This window comes from Vidua chalybeata, chromosome 5 (genome assembly GCF_026979565.1).
Source record: "Vidua chalybeata isolate OUT-0048 chromosome 5, bVidCha1 merged haplotype, whole genome shotgun sequence".
NCBI lineage: Eukaryota > Metazoa > Chordata > Aves > Passeriformes > Viduidae > Vidua > Vidua chalybeata.
In genome coordinates, this window is record NC_071534.1 from 38074250 (window position 1) to 38097925 (window position 23676).

Genomic DNA, 23676 nt, shown 5'->3' on the forward strand with positions numbered 1-23676 from the left:
ATGGGCAACAGTCTGAAAGCCATACTTGCTTTTGTGCCCTCTAACAAGTGCCAGAAATACCTCCTAGAAGACCTAGAAGAGATGCCAGTGGATAAAATGGTTGATCTGAGTGGCAGGCAGATGAGGCGGCTGCCTGTGCACATTTGCTCTTTTAGAGAACTGGTTAAGCTGTACCTGAGTGACAACAACCTGAACCATCTGCCCCCCGAGCTGGAGCAGCTGCAAAACCTGCAAATCTTGGCACTGGACTTCAACAACTTCAAAGCACTGCCCCTAGTTGTGTGCACACTGAAGCAGCTGTGCATCCTCTACCTGGGCAACAACAAGCTCTGCAGCCTGCCCCTCGAACTCCGACTCCTGCAGAACCTGAAGACCCTGTGGATCGAATCCAACTGCCTGCAGTACCTACCCGAAGTGGTGTGCGAGCTCAGCCTGCTCAAGACACTGCACATTGGCTCCAATGCCCTGCGCAGCCTCCCTCCCCAGCTGCAGTGCCTGCAGGAGCTGCGCACCATCTGGCTGTCAGGAAACCTGCTGTCCGAGTTCCCTCCCGTGCTCCTGGACATGCCCTTCCTGGAGGTGATCGACGTGGATCGCAATTCCATCCGGTTCTTCCCCAGCCTTGCTCACCTTCCCGGCCTGAAGTTGGTGATCTATGACCACAACCCCTGCAGGAATGCACCCAAAGTGGCCAAAGGGGTGCGCAGGGTGGGCAGATGGTCAGAGGAGACGCCTGAGCCCCGCAAGCGATCCGGGGCGGTAATAGAAATCACACTCGACGAGAAACCATTGCTACCTCCTGCTGCCAAGACCGAGCCAGAAACTGAGCCCTGCTGACCCTCAGCTGCCCCTTTTGGCCATGGTGGCAGCGCACTCCCACCACTGCCCAACCTCTACTTCTCCCTTGCTTGCTGGTGTCCAGGGAGCACCACACCGCCTGGCCGTCATTAGGACTATGTGCACCAGCTTGGAGCAAAACTCTTGCACAGACATCCGTCTTTTTGCAGCACCCAGCACTCTCCCTGGAACAGACTTCTTCCTTCTGCCACTCCTCCCATGCCAGGACCATGCACAGTTCACAATAGAGATAAGATTCAGTTTAGATGTTTGCCACGGGTAGATTGCATGGAGCAGAATGAACTTGGCTGCTCCTCACCCGTGGGCTCACTCTCCTCCCTTGCACCTTGCTGAGGTGTCCCAGCTCAGCTGGAAGCCACTGCTCAAGGTGATCACTGCTGAGACCCACAGCTCTAAAGCAACCCACAGCATTGGTCTCAAATTACTTTATCTGAAACACAGCAACGCCTTGAAGGTTTCCCTGTCTGCTGAGTGGGAAGTGGTAGCAGAGTCCCGGCTGCACTATCAAGGAAACAGCACATATGTACAGGGGGCTCTCCTCTTTCTTCCTACAAAATTTGTGACAACTGTTTCATTACTGATGAGCAGCATTCAAATGATGATGAGGAAAGATGTAGGCTTTGCTGCTGGGTTTTGTTACTGACAACATTGCCTCTGAGGGCAGCTGTACAGGATAAGTTTTCATGCAAGAGCAAAGAAGAAAATTAAAGCCTGACTAAAAAGGAAAAGCCACAAGAGCTGCAGAGGTAAACCTTGCATTAATAAAATCCAGGGCTGTGAGCTGTCACTATAAGCTTGCACATAATCTGATGAGGCAAACTTTACTCAGATGATTTTAGCTGGGTATTTCTCAAGCTTGCAACTTGGACCAGTTCAGATCCCCTTAAAAATGCACTTTTTTCTTAAGCTTTGCTTTAACTGACTAACAGAAATCTGGCTCAAAGTGATATTTTAAACTTCAGACTCCATAGCATGATTGAATTAGGTGACAGGTTTGTTACTAACAAGAGTGGAAAGCCCTTGGTGGCACACTCTTTGAGTAGAACTGTCTCACCAGCACAGCCTGCAGAAGCGGCAGTTGACTTCCCAGAAAAGGTTTGATTCCATGCCAGTTTGTGACTACTTAATGTCATCTACATGCTTGAAAAATTATCTGGAAATATATAGATTCTGATAGCACTTCTTGTCTTGTAAATTGAAGTCCAAATTTGCATCTGGCTGGCACCCATGTAGTGTACTCCTAGTCAAATTAAATAAAAATATATTAGCATCTTGCAAATTAAAAAAAACCTTCTTTGGAATTAACAGCAAATTCTTTATCTAGTCTTGTTCCAACAATTTCTTCCTACAAAAAGGAAAGCAGGATGTGAGTTAGGGGCACTACTTTAATATCCAAGGTCAATATTTTATATCCCACAGAACTGAGCTGGTACTGTATTTATCTGAGGGGATGAGGAAGAGCGTGCTTTCACTGGCCTATCAATGGTCTGTGTTTCACTCAGCCCTCTCCATACAGCACTGTCACTTCCGAAGAGCTGAAGAGTCTCTGTCAAGAGTTAAGGGGAGGATTCTGTAAGCAGATCCCCTTCATTTTAAGAAATCTAAGGGAGAAACATCTTTGCACACATACTTGCTTATTTCAGCTTTATCTTTCTGTTTGGCAGACTTGCCCTGGTGTTTGCCAGGTGCTGTACTACACTTGCAAGAGCCAGAAAGGTCACAAGGCCCGGCAGGCTCCCACACAGACAGGGCCCCTGCTTGTCTGTGCTTACAGTCCTCACAGATCTGCAGACTGCTGCAGGCATCACAGGCTTCCTTCCAACCTAGGCACAAAGAAACTAGTCCAGTCAAGAAACACGTTGCCTTTGCAGCAACTAATATAATAGGAAAGTGAATATAAAGATAGGATTCTTTGACACATGAAAGGGGTGGAGCAGAGAGGGCAGGAAGTGAATGTTATGGAGCCTGACATATTTTCTAATAAGTGTCCACAATTACAAGTGTTTGTAAAGTCAGCCCAGTACTTTATAGATCAACACTCAGACTGTTTAGTCCAGAATGTTGCTATCTCTCCCAGACTACATGTTCCTCTCAACTCCCCTGAGCAGAATGTAACATTTGTGGTGTAAAAAGCTGTAAGATCACTTAGTTGTAGTTCTGGGCATTGAGTGAGGTTCCTTGTCAACTCTCTCTCTTCCATCATCAAAAAAAAAGAGTAATACTCCAGTACCACTAGAAAAAGATACCATCTAACTTAGGAGCCTATTTCTAGGACCCCAATTCAAAACCTATGCAGCCAGGACTGGAAAACATCACTCACACTAACACAGCAGGTCAACATGAACCAGCAAGCCATGAGGGCTTAGTCATTCCCCAAAGCACCTGAGGCCTGAGGATGTGCACCACAGCTGTCCTCATGGATCTGCCCTTCCTGGTTCTACAGAAAGAAAGACAACTTTGGGGAATCTGATTTTTTTTGTTTGTTTTTATTTCTGTGTATTTTAAGTGGAACCTGGAAGGAACAGTGTAAAACCCCTGGATTATACACCCCTGAAAGTGAATTCTTCCTCACAACACATAAAGGCTCCAGTAAGTAAAAACCAACTGAAGACAGTGCCGTTGATGGAGATCTGTTTTTCTCAAGCTTCTGTTCCATAACCTCACAAAAACTAGACCATTAAAAAAAATTACTAGGTGAGATCTGGTCCACACATCCTCTGGTACTGAAGAAAATTTAACAGGGGCGATGGTCTGGTACACGTTTTCTGGGGAGAAAAAAAAAAAAAAATCAGAAAATTCCCACCATGCTGATGCCCACCAGCTCCTCCTCACCCACCCTTATTTTTAACCTTTAGTTAGTACTTTGTGCTCAGTGACAGCTTTACCTCTCAGCACAAAAAAGTACCACCTCAAAGCTAACACACCACCCATGACCATGCTAAAAAAGATCTTGTGATTCAAAAAGCAGTGAAAATTACCTGGTAGCAGGCACCCAGGGGATAACCTGCCTATGAGCAGCAATTCTTCTCAAACCTTTTAAGAAACATCTAGACATTTCACTATAATTCTTGCCAAAAGAAAAAAGAAAGCATGATCCCTTACATTTTGATGAGCCACTTGCGCAGATGTTTAGTGGTGACCTAGGATTATCTAGGCACTACTCAGGCACAGCAATTTAAGCTTGCTGATGGCTCTAAAGGCCTGATGATACTGCTAATGCAGTAAAATTATCTAATATGAACATCAGCATGTCACATGTCAGGTTCCCTTTCAAGTAAAGCATGTTTGGACCAAGACTTTACTCTTCCACAGAAGGACTGACCATGCAGATACTCTGATCATACCTTGGTGCTGCTTTAATGATGTCATCTACACGAAGAATCATTTCCGCTGCTTCAGCTGCACTCAGCAAAACTTGTCTCTTGACCTGGAAACTTTCTGTTACTCCCAAAACTGACATGTCCCCAATGACCCCCTCTTTCATATCTGGAAGAAGAAATAAAGGCATTAAGAGGTGAGGCTTGGTTTTGTTTTTTCAACTTAACATTGTTTTAAGGAAATTACAAGAAGCTGGGAGGATAGTAATTTACCTGCTCAAATGAGCTATATTGATAGGGAAGTATTAAATAAAGTCTTCTACCTCAAGACTCCTGATTAAAGCCTAATTTTGCAATTACATACAAACACTTTTTGATAAAAACTTTATACACTGTGATGAGGAGACAAGATCCCAACAGGACTCTCAGCGCTATGTCCCTAGGTACATTAACTTCAGGGTTCTTCTCCACAACTCTGTGGTTGTTCTTCGGTTGGGTTTTTTTGGGGGGTGGGGGGGAAGGGGCAAAGGGAAGGATGTTTGGTTCTTCTGGGTTTTTAGCTAGTTGCTGGTTTTAAAACAATGTTTTTCTTTTTAGGCTTCCTATAACTAGACTCAGTGTTAGGAAAGTGGTATTTAGAGGTAAAAACCATCCATTTAAGAATCAAAGGTTTTCACTCTACTGTCAAAAGCCTGGTAGATCAGAAAAGAATGTAGTAGTGCTGTACACCAAGTTCTATGCAAAGCAAACAAATCAACATACTCACTTCTCCCTGCTGAATATACATGACAGACATACATGAACAACTTTAATGAGCCTAATGGACCTGGCCAAACAGCAGTTCAAACACAGAAGTGAAACTGATCCCCTTACCCAGTCCGTAAGTAGTCTTCCCTTCACTATGAGCAGCTCTGAGCTGAGCAACCAAATCAGCACTGTCATAACCAGCATTATCAGCTATTATTGTTGGGATCTAAGGGGATAAACACAGGTTGTTTTCAATTGACATAGGGATTGACTGTTAGTAAACATGAAACATACTTTGATGTTATTAGTTTACAACTGAATTTCAAGAAGATGCTTCAGAAACATGCCAGATGATCTGTTACTGTGATAAGTAAAAAACACAAACTACTTTTCTAAGAATTTCAAGACTCTGTTGTAAGAAAGCACCTATAAGGACAGAAGCATGTTAGCAGATCTGTAAGCTCATTTTACATGGACAGAAGATAAAAAAAAATCTTATCATTTTATCATTTCAGACTACAACTGGAGAAATGTTTTCATTTAAAAAGTACAAGTCTGCTGGTAAGCATTAACTACCTGACCATTCTGTTCACTATTTCCATGATAGCAGTGCAAACTTGCATGTGCTGACTGAAGGGGTAATGCCAAATGTTACTATGCTCTTGAATTTATTTTTTTGGGAGAGAGGTTTTCCCTAATTCAAATTGCAGAGAAGTCAATTTTTTTCTCAAACTGACAGCCTGTTATCACAATTCTATTAATGTTTCTTGTGACACACTCATTTCCTACTAAGATGCAATCTCCAGTGCAAGACCAGAAACTTGTAGCTAGTACTAGAGTATGAATACATCCAAACAGCACTAGAGCACCAATGGAACAGAAGGGTTGCTCTTTTCTACGTCAGTTGTCAACTATGTTAGATGAGGTCTTTATGTACTATTTCTGCAGCACTTTTAACTAGCAGGTAAGGTGAACAAGAACCAATTAGAGGAGGGTTAGCATATGAACACTTACAATTCTGTAACATGCAGAATTACTAAAACACCATTACTTTTTTCCTAAGGCAAAAAAACAATTTCCCCCTTTGTTTATCCAAAATGTGTTGCTAAACTTCACTTTTTTACTTTGGACAACCAAAACTTTTAAAGTGAAGCAAATATCTGATGTCACAACTAAGTAAACTTCATGAAACTTTGTCTCTTAGTCCAGCAATCTGATTAAATAAACCTACCATTCGTAAAGCCTTAGCAAAGGACTCCATTGCAACAGATTCTTTGCCAGGTGTTCTGACAGCAAGTTCTGCAACAGCATTAGCCATCAGCATCTCTGAACAACCTGTTCATTGAAGATACACAGATGTTACGTATCTAACATTCAGTAATACGAAATGTGTGACATGTACGAAGAATCTGATATTCACCTCCACCATACACAGTTCTTGTGTCCTTCACAGTCTGGGCCAGGACACAGAGAGCATCATGCAGAGACCTCTCTGCTTCATCTAGAATCTGCTGTGTGGCTCCACGCAAAACTATGGTGCAAGCTTCACCTGGAAAGCACAAATGTAAAAGGATTAAAAAGAGAAACCAGGACACAAAAATGGGCTATCACAAAGCATTTACAATGGTTTTGCTATTGCTGTGGTCAAGTTCTGTATTACTTAATTTTGGGAGCAAAAGAAAGCATGATGACATTTCAAAGATAGAATGAAATTATGTGCACAGTGTAGTGCTTTGATTCCACAACACCTTATTTAATTTAACAGAAAATTAATATCGCCTCAAAACTCCTTGAAACATTAGAGCATTGGCACTTACTAGAACAAGAAAATGCTGAACAAGCTCTTTAAGTATGACATATTGCTACTTTTCTCAATTGAATTTCCCAAAGCAGAACCCTTGGTTCCCATCCTTAAAAATGATTATATGTTCATTTACGTAACACAAAACATCTAGTTTCAACCATGAAACTGTGCAAGATTTTTACTCAAAAGTAAGGCTTTAATAAAAAGTTACATAAATAATTACAGAATTCCTACGCATCACTGGAAACTGAACAGCATTAGCAGAGGGTTAACACAAATGTTACAATACACTGTTAGCGATAAAACACTTACCCATTGCTACTCCAGAGAAATGAATGAGTTTATCTTCTCCAATCATGACTTCTTCAATAAGCTTGCAGCTTCCTAGTTTTACTAGCTCAGGGTGATCAAAGGTTGAAGCAATTTCACCACCTACAAGTGTAAGATCATAAAGAAATCAGAGCTCACAATGAAACCATCCTCTTAGGCAAGGTCTAACCAAGGGCAGGGGGGGCTGTGTGTGAAAAAACGGTCTTCATAATTGCCCCAAAATAAATTTAAATTAACAATACTGATAAGTCAAGACTTTCTCATGTCAGCATGTGGCACCAGAAACCTTTAACCAATGCTGATAAATCCTTCAAAACCCAATGTTTTGTTTCACATCACAAGACATAAAATGCTTGTGAATTGCATCTGATAGCAGAATAAACATTAATTTTTGCTAGCATTAAAATGTCATTATGTTTCAAGTTTTCACAGTATTTACTGATTAAGGATTTATAAAATACTAAATGAAGTCTCCTATGCTTTAAAAGTTGAGCTTGTGACAGTATTCATCTTGCCTGCCTGATGATGGCTGAGAACCAGTGGCCACCATTCTCCTGCATCCCAAGTCTCATTCCATGCTGCAGCAGCAATACTCTGCACAATCTGTAAACTGCCATATTATAAACAAAACAAGCATTACAAAGACCAAAATGTCTTTGAAAACAACATCGTTCTAGTTCTTGATCTAATTCTTTCCTCTTCCTATTAGAAAACTCTTTACATTTATGCATTCCCAATGCATGCTCAATTATCCCACAGTAGATTGCAGCACTGTGTAGTTGCAGCACCACAAGAAAAACTAAGACTTGTAGCAGAGAGTTTGTGTAAATTAAAAAACTGTCCTTTTTCCAGCTATACCATTCAAGCCAGTGTGGCCTGATAAGGCCCATCTGCTCTGCACAGAAAGTTTGCTTTCAATTTGTTTCAGAATGTAATCAGTGTTCCTCTCAATCAAGCATTTGCCTGTGTCAATGTGCCTACTGACAGTTATACGCAGTTACTACTTCAATTTTGCTAAGATAAGCAAGTCAGTGTCTTTTCCTTTCTCCTGCAAAGCAAATTCATCCTCCTGATCACTTTCAAAATCAACTATGATGTCCCAGTTAACTATCTATGACTTCAGCAATGAGAATTATCTGTAGCATTCCAGAGGTTTCATTTTCAGCAGTTACTAGAATCACATTTATGCTGACCACTACTTAAAATATCCAGATTGCTCATGTCATTTGGGGTCCACCTCAAATCAACAACTCAGGCCCGCATTTTAAACAAAGGATGACTCTTTAGTCTTCTCTATTGTCACAGTCAAACAACAGCCATTTAGAACCAATTGCTAGAACAGAATCAAGAACTGTTAATACTAACTTGTGGAGTTATTCTTTCTGTTGCTACATTTCATCTTTTCCTTGGGAAACAAACATATCAAAATCTTATCAAGCAGGAACTTAACTGAAAATATTTTTAAAATTTGAAAGAAAATTACTAACTGGCACTAACTTGCTAAATTGTAACTCATGTTTTGCATTATGATCCTTTATTCACAGATGCTGAAGAAGTATGTTTAAGTAAGTTTAATGTTTACTAATGAGCAAACAAATAATGTGCCTCTCCAAGTTTCATACAACAACTCTACATACCTGTGACAAGAGCCAGACGTTCTACACCAGCAAAGTCTGCATGTTCAATAGCCATGACACCAGCAGCTCCAAAGAGATGCTCAGGGTAGTTGTAGATCAGCTGTCTAAAACCAAAACACATCTCACCATCACACACAGAACAAACCTTTGAAAATAACACAGAAACAAAAGACTCAGATTCTCAGTAGCATGGACACAGGACAGATTTTTGAAAGCTACTAAAGCAGTCAATGGATGAGGCATCTGCCACACATGGAATGTTACACAACACAGAAGAAACTGTAGTGAAAGGAAAACATGCAAAGCTAAAGAAAAAAAATCAAACTATGATGTTTTTTGAAATATCCTTTCTCTGAAGAAAAACTACCACACTAAGCACAGGCAGCCATATGCTTTAAGGTCTAAGTCCTTTGATCCTAAGTGCCTGCCGGACACCTAACCGCCTATTCTAGCAGAGTGAACTAGAACAACATGGAAAGTAATGTAACTCTCCCTTTTTCCCAAGAAATACATACCTGTTAATAAAGCAATTTATTCCATGTTTAAGAATACGATCCACTTTCTCCTTCATTTTTTCTTTTTCTGCCTGTTCTATTTCTGCCACTTTTGCTGTGGAGTCCACTCTAACACGAGAGCCAAAAATCTAAATCAAAGGGAAAAGAGCTCAGTCTCAAAATTCCATTTACAAAAAGAGTTTCTCAACAGTAGTTCTGTCACATACCTTAATCTTGTCTGTATCCATACCAGTATTTGCAATAAGAATCTTTGCATTTTCAATTCTTTTTGGCTGATTTACACCAATCTTCTTGTCAAGTAAAAAGCCTGTAGTAACAGAAAGGTCTTGTAAAACTTCAAATTAAAAAAGGAGAGTAATTACTACTTATTACAAAATCCCCCATCTTTAGTGTTCAATTTAATAATAACATAACAGCGTTTCCTGTAAGAAATGTACATAGATGTGTAACCTTTAGCAGTTTTATTTCTCAAGTGCATACACAGTCAACACTCAAAAACTTACCTTCATCTAAGTAGGAATCAGCCAAACTTCCACCAAGTTTCTTAATGACATGGATAGCCTCCAAATTACCAGAACCTTTCAACCTAAGAACAGCTTCTACAGCTAGCTTGACAAAGTGATCTTTATGGTGAGTAAGTAATTTTGATGAAAGAGTTGTTCCCGCAATGTTCATCAAGTCTTCACGGAACTTCACTTCATCATTACTAAAATAAAGACAGTTCAGTTAGAGTAGAAAGTCTGAAAGCCTTAACTACCACTAGCTACCACCATGAGTCTTTGCCCACTTCTTCTAGCCTGTATCTGTATGTACCGTATTTTGAGGAACGCTACACAGAATCCCTCCACTTTCCCAGAACACAACCTTCCTCCTATTTGAAATACAAGTTTTGTTAGGAGAATTATTGCATTCAGCTTTAGAAAGTTTGTGCTCTCAAAGTGTTGGGTATGGGAAATAGTTATATTTAAAATGTGAGTACAAAATCTGAAATAACAGCTCAGATCTTTGTTACAGGGAGCAAATTACAGCTTGCATATCATTTCTGCACATCATAAGTAATTCTGAACCTTCTTTAACTCATTTGAAAAAAACCTCATTATTTTTTTCTTAACTGTTAAAACTAATGAACTCAGAAGTACACTGAGAGTTACAGCAAATGGACATTACTAACCCATGATCCACAGCTGCTTTCAAAAGTGCTTCTCTTGAAGCCTTTGTGGCTGCTCTCCAGCCTGCAATGATGGTCTGAGGATGAATCTTCCTCGCAATCAGTAATTCTGCCTCCTGTTTAAATGAAATCAATAATTATTCCCCCCCCCCAAAAAAGTACGATTTCACTAACTAGAAAAGACATGTTCACTTATGGATGCAACTTAAAAGTGTAGTTGAAAAAAGCTATCTTTATTTTTCTGTGGAACTTGGCAAGCTGATAGATCATTCCTTAAGATGCTCTTGATCCCAGTTACTGGACCTGAGATGATCAGGCTTTCTGACACAGCTCTGCAAGGAAGAACTACGCATTTCTTAAATCTCTTTCATAGTAATTTCAGGTTTAGAGTTTGGCAGTATAAATTTTTCCATAAGCATAAAATCCATACAGAGCAGTAAAGGAACAGTATGAATTCAGGCCTCGAGCAAAGAACAGAATTTAGCACAATTTTTTTTAATGGAAATGGATTTCAGAGGACTGAGCCTCACAACTAAGCAGTGCTGCATGCTGCTCGGTGCAATAGCCAGGAAGTGAGCTTTAAGAGTCAACTTAAAATACTTGAGAGTTTATAAAAAATAAATAAGGAATAATAGTCTAAAATAATACCCAGAAAATGATGATGCAATACCTAAGGGTTGTTTTTTGCCCCCTATCAATTTCACCAGCAACAGAGCAAACTATTCCTTTCTATGCTTTGGGAGCCCTTTCACAAACATAATATAACACACCTCCTACTGGTGGCATCACAGAAGTACACTGACAAACATCTGAAAAAACGTAATACATCACCCTCAGTAATTCAGCTGCCAACACTGTGACAGATGTAGTTCCATCACCAACTTCATCATCTTGAACCTTTGACATGTCTGAAGAAGAAAAACACAGTATTAATGCTATTCTTCTCATGCATTAATTTGGACAAGAAAAACAGATCTTACTCTTTGTGTAAAGAGGGAACTCAAAAAAAAAAAAAAAAAAAACCAAAAAAGCAAGAGATGCAAATGAAATTCAGCATCCCTCAAATTCCTGCTCCTCATTTGCAACCTAGACACCAGTTTCAGCCTGGTGATGGTCAGGATGCTCCCCTCTGTTCCCCATCCTAATGATGGTTATCAAAAGGAAGTACAGCTGGATAGAAGCTCTAAGGTATAGATACAGGATCAGAGACTATAATAACCAGGCCTGCTGCATGAACTGCTGATAAACTGGGATGCAGCAAACACGAAATCATTACGAAACCTGACACCCAATAGTTCAGGCTCCTGCTTGTCACCAATAGTGGACCACTGGCACAGCAGAAGAGTCACTCACAACAGTAAACTCTGTACAGAAGTACAGTGCTCACTGAGTGACAGAGATTTAAACCTGGAAGAAACAGAGAACTTCTGTTGCTGCACAGATTCAGTTCCGAATTTTCCCAATGCAAAAAAAGGGGCACACAGCTGTCTTTTCTCCCTTCTGACTCCTGGGACAAAGCAGGGTTAAGGGAAAAGAAGATAAACAGTTTTGAGTAGCAGCATACACCACGATTTTACTTTTGCAGAGTGTCACAACTCTTGCAGTACCCTGCCCTTCTTCAGATTTCTACTCCCCCTCCCTTCAATTTTTCATAGTATTTCATGAACATTTTTCTAAGAACAAATGAAAATTCCACGATAAGAGTTACAAATTAAGAACTATCAAGCCTTTAAGAACTCACCAACCAAGACCTTGGCAGCTGGATTGTCAACTCCAATAGCTTTCAGGATGGTTGCACCATCGTTGGTAACTGTGACAGAGCTGTCTCTCCCGGTACTTAAAAGAATCTTGTCCTACAAGATGCAAGATTTAGCACAGTGCTTGAAAAGGCACTGTAAGTATTAAAGCTAAATTAATGGGCATGACTACTGAGAGCCAGCAGCTGTCTTACCATGCCTTTAGGCCCCAGGGTGCTCTTGACTAGGTCACCAATGGCAATGGCACCAACAAAGGATGACTGAAATGAAAATAAATATACCTCAGGGAACAATTTATTTATATTCTAATACAAGAATTATACACTACCACACAGCTTTTGACATTTTAACCAACCCTTCCACTGTTTCCAATGGAAGCTTAACTGACCTTAAGGCAAGTTTCTTAACTGCTAAATTTTGATAACCAGATCAAATATACTTAAATCTCCCAGAAACTGTAAGTCTGTCTCAAAGCCAGAAGAAATGCCAACCAATAAACACCAATCTTCTGAGCTGCAGTAGAGGTACTTTGGTTTTGACAATGAAGAGTTTCCCTAAATTTTTTGTATAAACACTCCTCCTCCCTTCTGTTCACAGACATGCAACAAGAAAAGCCAGTTAAAAACAGAAGTTCCATATCATGACACAGTGAAAGTATTTTTAGTAGTAGAAAAGACAAAGTGTAATTACCTCAAGTACTACCAGTTTCTTAGAGAATTAAACTTACCAACCGAGCTGTTTCTGCCTTCTCTTCATCTGCACCTGCCTTGAAAATGTTCACAGGAGCAAGGGAAATGGATGCCTAAAACACAGTTAATGTAAGAATATTGTTCTAGCTTCAATAAAACTATGTGTTCTAAAAGCAAAATCCCTGACTTTAACAACTCAAACAATTGTTTTTTTTTAAATAAAATTACTTCCATACTCCGTTTTGTTGCGATAACAGGTATAGTTAAGAAATAGTCAAGGTTCTTAAAAATCTGTCTTGCAATTTCGTAGCCCTGTGAAGAATTACAAGAGCGAGTGCAGCTGCTCGCAGTCTGCAGCGTACACAAGGCCCCTGCCAGCCCACCCCTTCATGGCTGTGCGTGCGCTGCTGCTCGGCCCAACTAGCCGGCCCTTCCCTACAACCCGACGGCAGCCACAACCAGCAGGAACCAAAAGAAGTCTATTTACTGGCCATACCGATCCTTTAGCATTTTGATACCTGAGCCGAACTCACCTTTTTTGGTTTTGTTTTTTTTTTTTTCATACCAATGCAAATTAATCATAGCGGTAACCAATACCCGCCCTTAAGGACCAACATTTGCAGAGCACCCAAGGCCTTAAACGAAGAAGGATCAAATACCCGAACACAGGTACCAAGGCTCTCAGAGTCGCCCCGCCCGCCCCGGCTCCAGAACCTTCGGGGCGGCCCCGCCGCCCGCAGCTCCCGGCACAGCGCGGGGAAACGAAGGGCGCGGCCTCCAGGCCCCGCGCGCGCGCCCGCCCGCGTGGAGCGCAGCCCCGCCCGGCCTCGCCGCACCCCGGCCCGGCTCGGCCCGCCCTGGGCTATGCCGCCGCCACCGCCCCGCCGCTCACCATGGTGCCGGTGCCGCCGGGACCCGCCGCCCGCCCCTCCTTCAGCAGAGAACCAGCGCCGCGCCGCAGCCCCCACGAGCTCCTCCGGAACGGCGTCACAGCGGCCGCCGCTTCCGGCGGCGCGCGGCCTTCTGGGAGCCGCAGTCCGGCCTGCGCCCGGCGCCGTCCGCGGCTGCGCCGCCCCGTCTGGGGGCGGGGGTGGGTTCTGTGACTTGGAGCCCTGTTAGGAAGAAATTCTTTACGCTGGGCTGAGAGGCACTGGAACGGGTTGCCCAGAGAAAGCGTGCGTGCCCCATCCCTGGCAGTGTCCATGGCCAGGTTGGATGGGACTCTGAGCATCCCGGTCGAGTGGGAAGGTGTCCCTGCCCATGGCAGAGGTTGTGGAGCTGGAAGATTGTAAAGGTCCCTTCCAACTCAAAGCTATTTTGTGATTCTGCGGTTCTGTAATAGTCCCGGAGGTCAGTTCTCAGACAGGTCAAAAGCATTTTTAGTTACTGCTTATGGCCTCCAGTGCGCTTGCCAGCCCAGCCCAGAGGGCTGCTCTTAGACCACGTCTCCAGTTACAAGCAGTGAACAGGAGATGCTGAGCACAATCCCACTCAATACACTGCAATTCAATATAGAAAAACTGGTAACTATTCCCCTGGCAGCTTTGCCAGGGTGAGACAACACTTAAACCTTGCTTTGTCACTGCTTTTCCTCTACACAAAAAGCCTGTTACTTGGCCATATAAAAAGAAAAAAACCCAAACCCAACCTGTATTATTTTGTATGAATCATCTTAAGAATTAATTCCAGCTGGTATCCATCTTCTTGCTGATAGGTACTAAACTCTTGGGATATATGGAAAGTTGTTTGTTCTAGATTCAAACTGGCCAGAGAGAAATCCATCCCAATGGAGACAGCAAAAAAGAACGACTAAAACTCTGCCAACTCTCACCTGTATTGCTAATTTTGTCAGTACCTGGTTAGTATTAGTTCTTGAGTACGTTAGGCTTTTTGTCCTGTTTTCTTCACAGAGTTAGATGACATTTCCCTCCAGAACCCTGTTCTGAAACTAGACTACTAATATAATTTAAATATCTTTAGTTTTCGTCATAGTTATGCTGAAAACTATTTAGGGTTTGGCTAGGGCAAATAATATAATTAAAACAATGTAAACAGCTTTTCTCAGAATCACAGCATTCATAAAGATGTGCACTGAAGTAAAAATTCATTTTAATTCACATTTGCTGCTACTGTGGTGAGTTGGGAGAAAAAATGTTTTAAAGTGCCTCAGACTTATCCAAGTTATGGCCTTTGAAAGATCCAATGCTCGCAAAAAAACTACAGCAAATTAATAAATTGGGTTTAAGGGGCTTTTGACCCTGAATTACTAAAGTATGCTTTATAATGTGTAGAGGTAGTGACACCAGAATGGGAAGAACACAGCAGCAGTGTTGGTTCTGGGCTCCTACCTCTCTCACCTGTGCCGTGCCCTCACCTCTCTTGTGCCAAGGGCAATTTTTCAAGTTGCTGTATGTTTCTTCACTGTATGTGAAGAAAAAAAATGCCTCATTTAAAAAAAAAATCTCCATCTACATGCATGACCAAAGGTGTGACAGAAAACCAGCAGAAATGAAACAAAATTTTGGAGATGGATTTACAGACTTCAAATCACCATGATCAGTTTTGGGGTTTTTTTTACTACTGAGTAATGAGTGGAATAGGGAGGCAGGGAGGAGGGCACAGAGAGAGGTACATGAAGCAATAATTTAAAGGAAAGCAAAAAAGATTATACAAACAAAACACAATACAGTGACACTAACACTGCAAACTACTGAAGTAATCCACAGACAATTTTTAATGTAAAATCAATAGTTTATTGCCATGCTACAATTTTTTTTTTTCCAAATGAAGTTGGCACTGGTAAGGGGAAAAATGTACATAACACATTTTTTTTTAAATGTGCATTTGGTAAGCTTTCTCTATAACAACAGCTTAAAAGAAGTGAAATTATTTTTTTTAAGATTAATGTGGAATGGCATAAAAATACACTCTTTCTGCATAGTATAAGAAATACGGAATGTTTGTAAAAACAAATTCACTGAAGAGGGAAAATTACTTGAAATTTTATAAACAATTTGGCAATGGTACTCCCACTGTTTAGACTTTTTTATATAAAAGAAATAAAAATCTAGAAAGCTACCTTTATACAAAGTTGCTATATTTATGCCTTTAAGTAGGAAAAAACATTTTATAATGCAAATTAGGACATACAATAATCTTACAATATGATACAATGTAATGACAAGAAAGGAACATACAACATAAGATTTTGGCCTTTGTAGAAATGTCTATTTCTGCATTTAATAAATGCATTTGTGGCACACTGGTGACTACTGTATCACTACTGTCAGTCAGCTTTGACACTAGTGCGGTGTGCAGCTGGCCTGCGGTTTGGCTGGACACAGACTGCTTTCCAGGAGACCAAAGGTGATTTTGCAATGAAGCGAGACATGAAAAAGGCAACATGCCTGCTGGTCGAGCCATCTGGACTGTGGGACACCATACAACACTCTTTCCTCTCATACCAGAGCATTTCTTATACATTCAGTTATTAAGTACCAAAGTCTTACAAGTGAGAACATCTGTGTTTGCGATTTGGCAAAATTGCAAAATACAAAGTTAGTACCAAATATATAATATATTATATATAAAATGTGGGTGTATGAGATACACACATATTCCAATGCAAAAAAAACCTGCATTATTATGGAGTTAAATTTGCTGACATCCATTCCTAAATAACATTACCATTAAAAAACAGGTGTAATCCTGACCTTTCACACATTTTAGAATCACTTCCTCTTTCATACACAACAGTTAAAGCAATATATATGCAACTATGACTAAGAAATCAAAACTCCCATAATTATCTGAACTCTGACCACAACAAATAGGATTTGGTTTTCAGTACACGTAATTAAATATATTTTTACATCTTTTTAGACATTCCTGAAGAACTTGACCAAGCAGGTCCTCAGGTGTAACAGAGCTGTTACGCCAGCAGTACTTGATCTTTCAGGAGCACATCCAGTGGCCCTTGAAACCAACAGGAATCATTTCTTAGTCTTCAAAGGACACTGCATGCAGACCGAACAAGCTTTGGAAGGGTCACCCCGCTAAAAAGGAAGATTTCCTGAGGACACCAAAGCTCCTTGTCAGACTTCCTTTCCTACTGCCAAGGGGAAGGACCGGAGCAAAGGATACTCTAAGCTCTCTGGGTTGCTTGGCAGGTGGTGCTGGGAACAGCCATACACTGCACAGCCCAGCACCGGGGATCGGCAGGGTGACCTTCACGGCACCTTTCATACTAAGGCTTCTCATGGAAAGTAGGGAGCTGCTTCCCCCACACTCCTCACTTGGTAATTCGGTCTCAGTCACTACAGGTCTCAGATGGGAGCTCTGGCTGGAACCCCAAGGCATTTAGTACTTTGTAGACATAGAGGAAGACGGTTCCTGTTCTGAAGGGTTTGAGCCTATTTTTTAATCATAGCTTTTACATAATCTCCTTTCTATATACACATAATTGCTACATAAAATAGAATTACACCAAAGTAATGGATATAGCGGAAAACATTGTCACAATATATGTATATTATCACACTAAATAATTACTAAAACTGCAAGAAAAATTTCAAAAATGCCCTTCATAATGTATAAAAATATAGAAATGTCCAACAATTGTTTCATCAACCTTATTTCTCATATTCTATTTCTACCTGTACACCTACATACTTCCAAACAAAATACTGCGTTAATCTGGAGTAAACACCGTGTTAGGAAAATATCCTCATAAGACCTCTGACAGACTTACTCACATACCTTACAGCACAGCACAAGAAATAATGTATACATGGTCAGAGTTGCAGATGCTAAGTTGCTCTTTTTTCTTCTGATTCACTCATCTTGTCCAAAAGAGGAAGTAATTCCTAAAGATCCTGAAAGAAACTCAACATGACTTCCTTTTTCATAATCTTCTGTAAGAAGGACATCAGCAAACCTGACTCCATCTTAACGCAGTTTTTTGTGGTGGAATTTCTTCTGGATTTTTTTTTTTCTTGGAGTGTATATGAATTAAAAATAAAGATATAATAAATGAACTTAGGTTTATAGTAAGTAAATACTGTCAAATATAAATGCCTGAATTGCTACCTCAAGGAAGAGATGGGAAAGATCATATCTTTAAATTCCAAAAATACCTAACTCTATCTATCACAATGAAGGACCAGACTCCTTTAGGGGAAATAGGAGAATTTCAGATTTAAGTCCACTACTAGTTCCTACTCCATTCGTTTCATCTTATTTGCAGCCATTAAATAAATTAGTACAGTGCAGAAATGGAATTTCACCATTGATCTCGCCTTACATGAAGCGAGGAATACTGCTTAAAAAGAGACGTCCAAATCAGATACATCATTATATGCTCAAACTAGTAACTGACATGAATCACTATTTCCACTCTTACTTCACTGACAATGAATAAGAACAATCTGCTCTCTCTTGAATCTCTCTCATTGAAAAGCGGGTAAATATAAAACAAAAACAAGAACAGCTAGATTTTGATTCAATACACAGTGTTATAAAACCAGCAAAATCAACTGCTGATCTGTCACCTATAAAAAGCAGCTCTGTTTTGACATTGGTTTGGACTTTGTACACTTTACACATTTCCATGATCCTTTTTACACCCAAGCCCTAGTTAGAGGTACACACACATTGTGGGGGGGGGGGGAAGGACATTTTATCAATTTATTATATGAAATTTCTACTTCAACACTTACATTTGCTATAAAAGCTCTGAAGACTTTAATAGGAATAGTGCTTCAATGCACACCATCAGATTGAACCCCTGTTAAATGCAAAACATACTTATTGGGGGAAACAAAGGATGTTCTAATGAATGTCATGGTTTTCAGAATGGTCTTTTTCAATATTGTTTTAGGAATTCAGCAAAAAACACCACAAGAATTAAAACAATTGGTCCTCCTTCTGACATCATTTTGAGGAAAAGATTATTTTCCTGATATAATAATGGAATAAATTCTCATTCCCTCTATTTCTAGCACAATCTTTATTATGTACTTTTGGTCACTTTTTTGTGTTAACAACTCTGTTTCCTTGTTTAAAAAATACAGTAATGTATGTCTTTCCCAAATCATTGCACTAAAGGAATACCTACAGTTAAAGGTTTCCCCTTGTCAAATGTGTTTGAAGGGCAGCAACCGACTGCACATTATGGATGAATAGTGGAATTGATGGAGATGCTACCATTTTTATAGGACCTAGTTTATGTAAACTTAACATGCCACATTTACTAAAGGAAATGGTTACATATTTCTAGTTTCTCAGTCTATACACCTGTGGGCCCAAAATAAATATGATCTAAATACCATGGAGAGATTTCAGCTGAAAACTGAATCCTAGATTACAGACACTAAATCTATCATCACAGCCTTTAAAAGAGACTGAATTGAAAAAATATTTACCAAGTCTCAAAGGGTAAAGTGCATTGCAACTGCATCTACTTCAAGGGGCAGAAAATAAGGAATGTTGAAGATGAGTAGTGTGGGTGACAGGGACTACCCAGTATGTTTGCAGCGTACACAAAACAAGAAAGCATTATCCCACCTGGGAAACGTAACAGGTTAAAAAAGTAGTCCTGGAAAATATGTCATCAGACTTCTTAATATAATTAAGGCTAGAGACAGTTGAAATTTCAGTATGTTCTCAATTCTGGGGACCAGAGCTAAGAAAACATTGTGAAACTTGCAACAATGTAAAAAATTTGCTCAGACCATTCTTTTTATCTGAGACTATTCAGAATATATGCATAGGACAGTGCACTGGAACTAAGGAGGGATATGGCTGGTCGTTGAAATTTCAGCAGGTCACTTATGATCTACCCAAAGCCTCTGCTTCCCTACTTAGTAGTTAAGAATATTATTACTTCCCTGCCTCACAGGTGTGTTTTAAGGGTCCATTTAATTAGTCCAAACTATACAGATGAGGACCATATATTGCTAAGCAGCTAGCTAGATCAAACAGGTTTGCCTCAAAACACATGCAACTCACAAATTTAAGTGAGCTATATGCTAAGAACAAGAATCACCAGTATTATTAACCCAGTAAGTATTTTGCAATACATGGTAATTTCTCTTCAGTACAGATGAGAAGGTCCATTCGGTGAGGCAATGGCAAAGATGTGAGGGAGCAGTTACAGAATCACAGAATCAGTAGGCTTGGAAAAGACCTCTGAGATCACTGAAGACAACCTATGACTGAACACTACCTTGTCAACAAGACCATGGCACCAACTGCCATGTCCAGTCTTTCCTTGAACACCTCCAGGGACAGTGACTCCACCACCTCCCTGGGCAGCACAGTCTAATCAGCCTTTCTGTAAAGAATTTCTTGCTAACATCTACCTGGCACAGCTTAAGCTTATGTCCTCTTGTCCTGTTGCTGGCTGACTGGGAGAAGAGACCAACACCCACCTGGCTACAGCCTTTAAAATGCCTAGCTCTAGGTAGCCTTTACCTTCTTGAGTACCAAGGTCTCCTCACAAGTCAGCAAGTCTATCACAAGAGTATGCAGAAGCTGACCATGAAATAATTAATAAAGTTTTTTTTATAAAAAATCTCTTTTAAGTTCCTCACAATGGTCTCAATGACTCCCATCTTTTACTTCAGCAAATTATGTTCTTTGTCCATCTGGTATTTCATACAGTACCATACAGTCTATAAAGAATAGTGAAAGCTGGAGTGAAAAGGTGGCCTGATGCCACCCAATGGTATGGCAAGAGACATATATTTCAGGTGCTGCTACTACTGCTGCCACTACTAAGTGAGAGAAGACCAAAGAAAAAAGTTGTAGGAACAGAAATACACACCAATTTAAAAGACAGAAAATAATTGTAGTTTGGTTTTTTATAAAATTTCAATTCAAATATTGCATGGAGGCCCTTAATGCTTTTTCAGATCTCCAAATGGCTTTTCTTGCATGTTTTTCCTCACAGTTCAAGGGTTATTTTCCATCATACCAGTTCACACAAGTGTCAGTTCCTTTGCAATCACAGGCTCAAGAGCAATCTCTTCTGCTGCTAGTACCAAGGTGCACCTGCAATACTGCCAGAATTCTAAGATTATTCAGAGTATTAATAAACAATACAGAAAAAAAAAAGTCTAAGGGCGCCTCTGGCATATTCAACCAAGAACATTCTACCTGGATGTACCTGGAACACTGAGCAGCCATCATTGTAAGCAAATTCACCAACTGCAAAAGGAAAACAAGTATGCTCATAGATAATACTACCTTCAGATAATTTACTACATATCTTTTTAAATTAAAGTACACTATCACCTATGGATGCACATTGCTAGAACGTACAACTTCCTATAAAGAACTATCAAGTCCAGTACCCTGCCTCCCATGTAACCTGTGTTTGACACTTTAGAGGAAGACAATAACTGCATAATAAACCTTTCCAGTTGTGCAATAATTTATGCTGCTGGAGAGCTGGGATATTTCTGTCAGGCATAAAAAAGTAAAACACTGGACGAAGACAACCATTTGACCTTCAAGAGTCTTGCTTTGTCAAATGCAGAGAGTAAGACAAATACATAGATGATCCTGAACAATTAAAGCTATGTACAAAATTTTGACTTTTAAAACAAGACATTATGAAACAAATAAAAAGGAAACACAAAACACAAAGAAAAGGCACACTGAACTAAGAAATGACAAGAGAGCCTTAATTCATACAGCCCACCTGTGAATTCCTTCACAAAAAAACCCCAAAACTCTTAACGAGATAAAAATTCTGTCAGATTTCAGAGGGAATTTGATATGTCACTTGGAATTCTATTCCAACAGAAGGAGCTTAAGGTTGGTTTTTGATGTGTTTATAGCTCCGATCAACAACCATTAGTGGGACCTCTCAAATACCACACAAGTTAAGAAAACTGTCAGGAATTAGAGGCCTTCTTGCCCACAGACAAAAAAGGTGTGGTGTTTATATTCCTGGAGATGAACCAATATATCCTGTGCATGTCAAACTGAGTGAATTAACACATTACACACAATTCATTCTGGAGGAACCACTTCAACGAGGAATGAACATCAGATATGTATATTGAAAGATTAGATTTACCTGCTAATAATGCACATATCAAGAGGCTTTAAAAAGTATTATAAATGCCATTAATGAGTATAGGCACCAGACCAGAATATTTATAAATTCAAAACTGGCATGTCACTCAGACTCTAATCAATTAAAGAGGCACTGTGAAAGGTGGCGATGCTGCTATGCAGTAATTACTTCTACTGTAGAATGAAATAGTGTTACCTAAAATGAATACTTGCTCTACATTAATTCCCTTTAGTAAGACAAGTACATGAAGTATGCAGAAAAAGTTCTATTAGTCTATAAAAGGCGTTAGTGTTAAGAAATGCAAAGTACTTGCATCTTCAATTTTATAAACTTCACAAAAGGTGCAAATGATTCAATGCTCCCCAGGCTCACATAGGCAGGTCAGTACTGTTATGTCTAGTTTTCCTAGAAGTACCATCATCTCGGGGCAGTGCTTTTTGCAAGCTTGACATAGCAGCAGTTCTTTCAATGTCTATCACAGCATACAGCTCTGTGCGCCTGGTTGGAGTTTGCGGAAGTGGAGTGGTGGGGGTTTTTGGAGTCTGAGGGTTGTCAGAATCACTGCCACCTTCCAAGTCAACCTGTATATAGTTGAGCTGCCTGTGTTCTAAACTTGGACGCCTAATGTCAAAGTTAAAGACCGTTGGGGTACAGTCCCGACGTCGTAATTCTACTTTATGAGCACTTGCTGGTACTGTTACATTCTCTGTATTGACATAGTTATGCATTAGATCTAGGTTATTGTGGTAGCCATTCAGAGACGGGGTCTTTGGTCCTAAACTGTCATCTTCATCTCTGCTCAGCTTCCGGGCTTCCCAAACAGGAGGCAAGGATGGCAAGTTCTCGTAGTTCAGCAGCGCAGTTCTCCTCTGAGCAGAGTTGTTAATGTTCTGGGTGTCTGAGGTACTGGTTGATGTCAAGCGACCTCTCCTGACCCCTGAGGCACTAGGGATTGATAACCTATTTATATTTTCATACACCAATTTATTACCAGATGGTGTCTCTCTACGTTCATCACTGTCATACCCAGTGTCCCATTCAGTGTTGTTTGTACTGCTGCCGCTAACTTGATCTCTCCCAAGTTGTTCCAGTTTCTCTCTTTCCATTAACTGCCTTTGAACAGGTGTTGGTCCTAAAACAAACTTCACTCCTTCAGGCTCCAGGAGAACCTGAGCATCTCTGTCATCAGTACACATCTGGTCTTCTTTCACTTTAGTTGTTTCAGTGTTTGAAAGCTTTGATTCCAGTGGCACATGCACACTTGATCGATTTTTTCTTTCCTCTTGTACTCCAGTAGTGTTTACGTAAGTATGCACCTAAAAGGGAAAGAAAAAAGAAGAAATTCAAACACTATTGTGCCTTCCCCCCCCCCCAAATTAATAAATTTGCTTCTTAACTCCCCACTTTTCTAACCAAAGTATCTGAAAAGAAAAACTTGTGCTGGCAGGTGTTTAAGAGCAAAAATCACCTCTCTTGCATTTTGCTGAACTGTAGTCAGTTTTAGTTTTTCAGTTCAGGTTTTTTCCCTGAAATTTTGTTATTAGTTATGTTAATGTTCCTCTAATGAAAAAACAAAATTTATATCTTACACTGATAATTATTTTTATTTGATGTTTTATCTCAGTTGTGCTCTAGTTCTAGAGTTTGGCTCTAATCAAGGCCACCTTGGGCTGCCTCCAGCCTAGCTCATAACTTTACCTGGGCAGATCACTGAGAGCTCTACTTTGCTGTCCCTTACCAGTGACCACCAATTACTTTGGCTAAGTTTA

The 23676-nt window shown here is 40.3% G+C and overlaps 3 protein-coding genes across 4 annotated transcripts in view; 1 reads left to right on the forward strand and 2 right to left on the reverse strand.

Annotated features, from left to right (window-relative positions):
* On the forward strand, positions 1-837 carry LRRC10 (leucine rich repeat containing 10). The gene has a single exon (XM_053944035.1). The coding sequence runs from the start codon at positions 1-3 to the stop codon at positions 835-837; it is 837 nt and encodes a 278-aa protein (XP_053800010.1).
* A 2486-nt stretch (positions 838-3323) lies between these two features.
* Positions 3324-13815, reverse strand: CCT2 (chaperonin containing TCP1 subunit 2). The gene is made up of 16 exons (XM_053943716.1): positions 13715-13815; positions 12861-12935; positions 12328-12393; positions 12118-12229; positions 11208-11284; positions 10380-10492; positions 9712-9914; positions 9415-9515; positions 9209-9336; positions 8694-8797; positions 7039-7158; positions 6343-6471; positions 6154-6257; positions 5049-5148; positions 4203-4344; positions 3324-3623 (listed from the first exon to the last, which is right to left on the reverse strand). The coding sequence occupies exons 1-16, from the start codon at positions 13715-13717 to the stop codon at positions 3593-3595; spliced, it is 1608 nt and encodes a 535-aa protein (XP_053799691.1). The 5' UTR covers positions 13718-13815; the 3' UTR covers positions 3324-3592.
* A 1664-nt stretch (positions 13816-15479) lies between these two features.
* Positions 15480-23676, reverse strand: part of FRS2 (fibroblast growth factor receptor substrate 2) — a 51884-nt gene continuing 43687 nt past the window's right edge. For both annotated transcript variants that reach the window (XM_053942663.1, XM_053942664.1), the window contains exon 7: positions 15480-23223. In XM_053942663.1, the coding sequence (XP_053798638.1) occupies positions 22276-23223 (948 nt within the window). In that variant the 3' untranslated portion in view covers positions 15480-22275. The remainder of the gene's footprint in view (positions 23224-23676) is intronic.

Coding starts and splice junctions, on each gene's coding strand:
- CCT2 (XM_053943716.1), bottom strand. Junction 9,516..9,711: donor TGATTCCTACTTAGATGAAG/GTAAGTTTTTGA, acceptor CTGTTACTACAG/GCTTTTTACTTGACAAGAAG. Junction 7,159..8,693: donor ACGTCTGGCTCTTGTCACAG/GTATGTAGAGTT, acceptor TTACACTTGTAG/GTGGTGAAATTGCTTCAACC.
- LRRC10 (XM_053944035.1), top strand. CDS start 1: ATGGGCAACAGTCTGAAAGCCATACTTGCTTTTGTGCCCTCTAACAAG.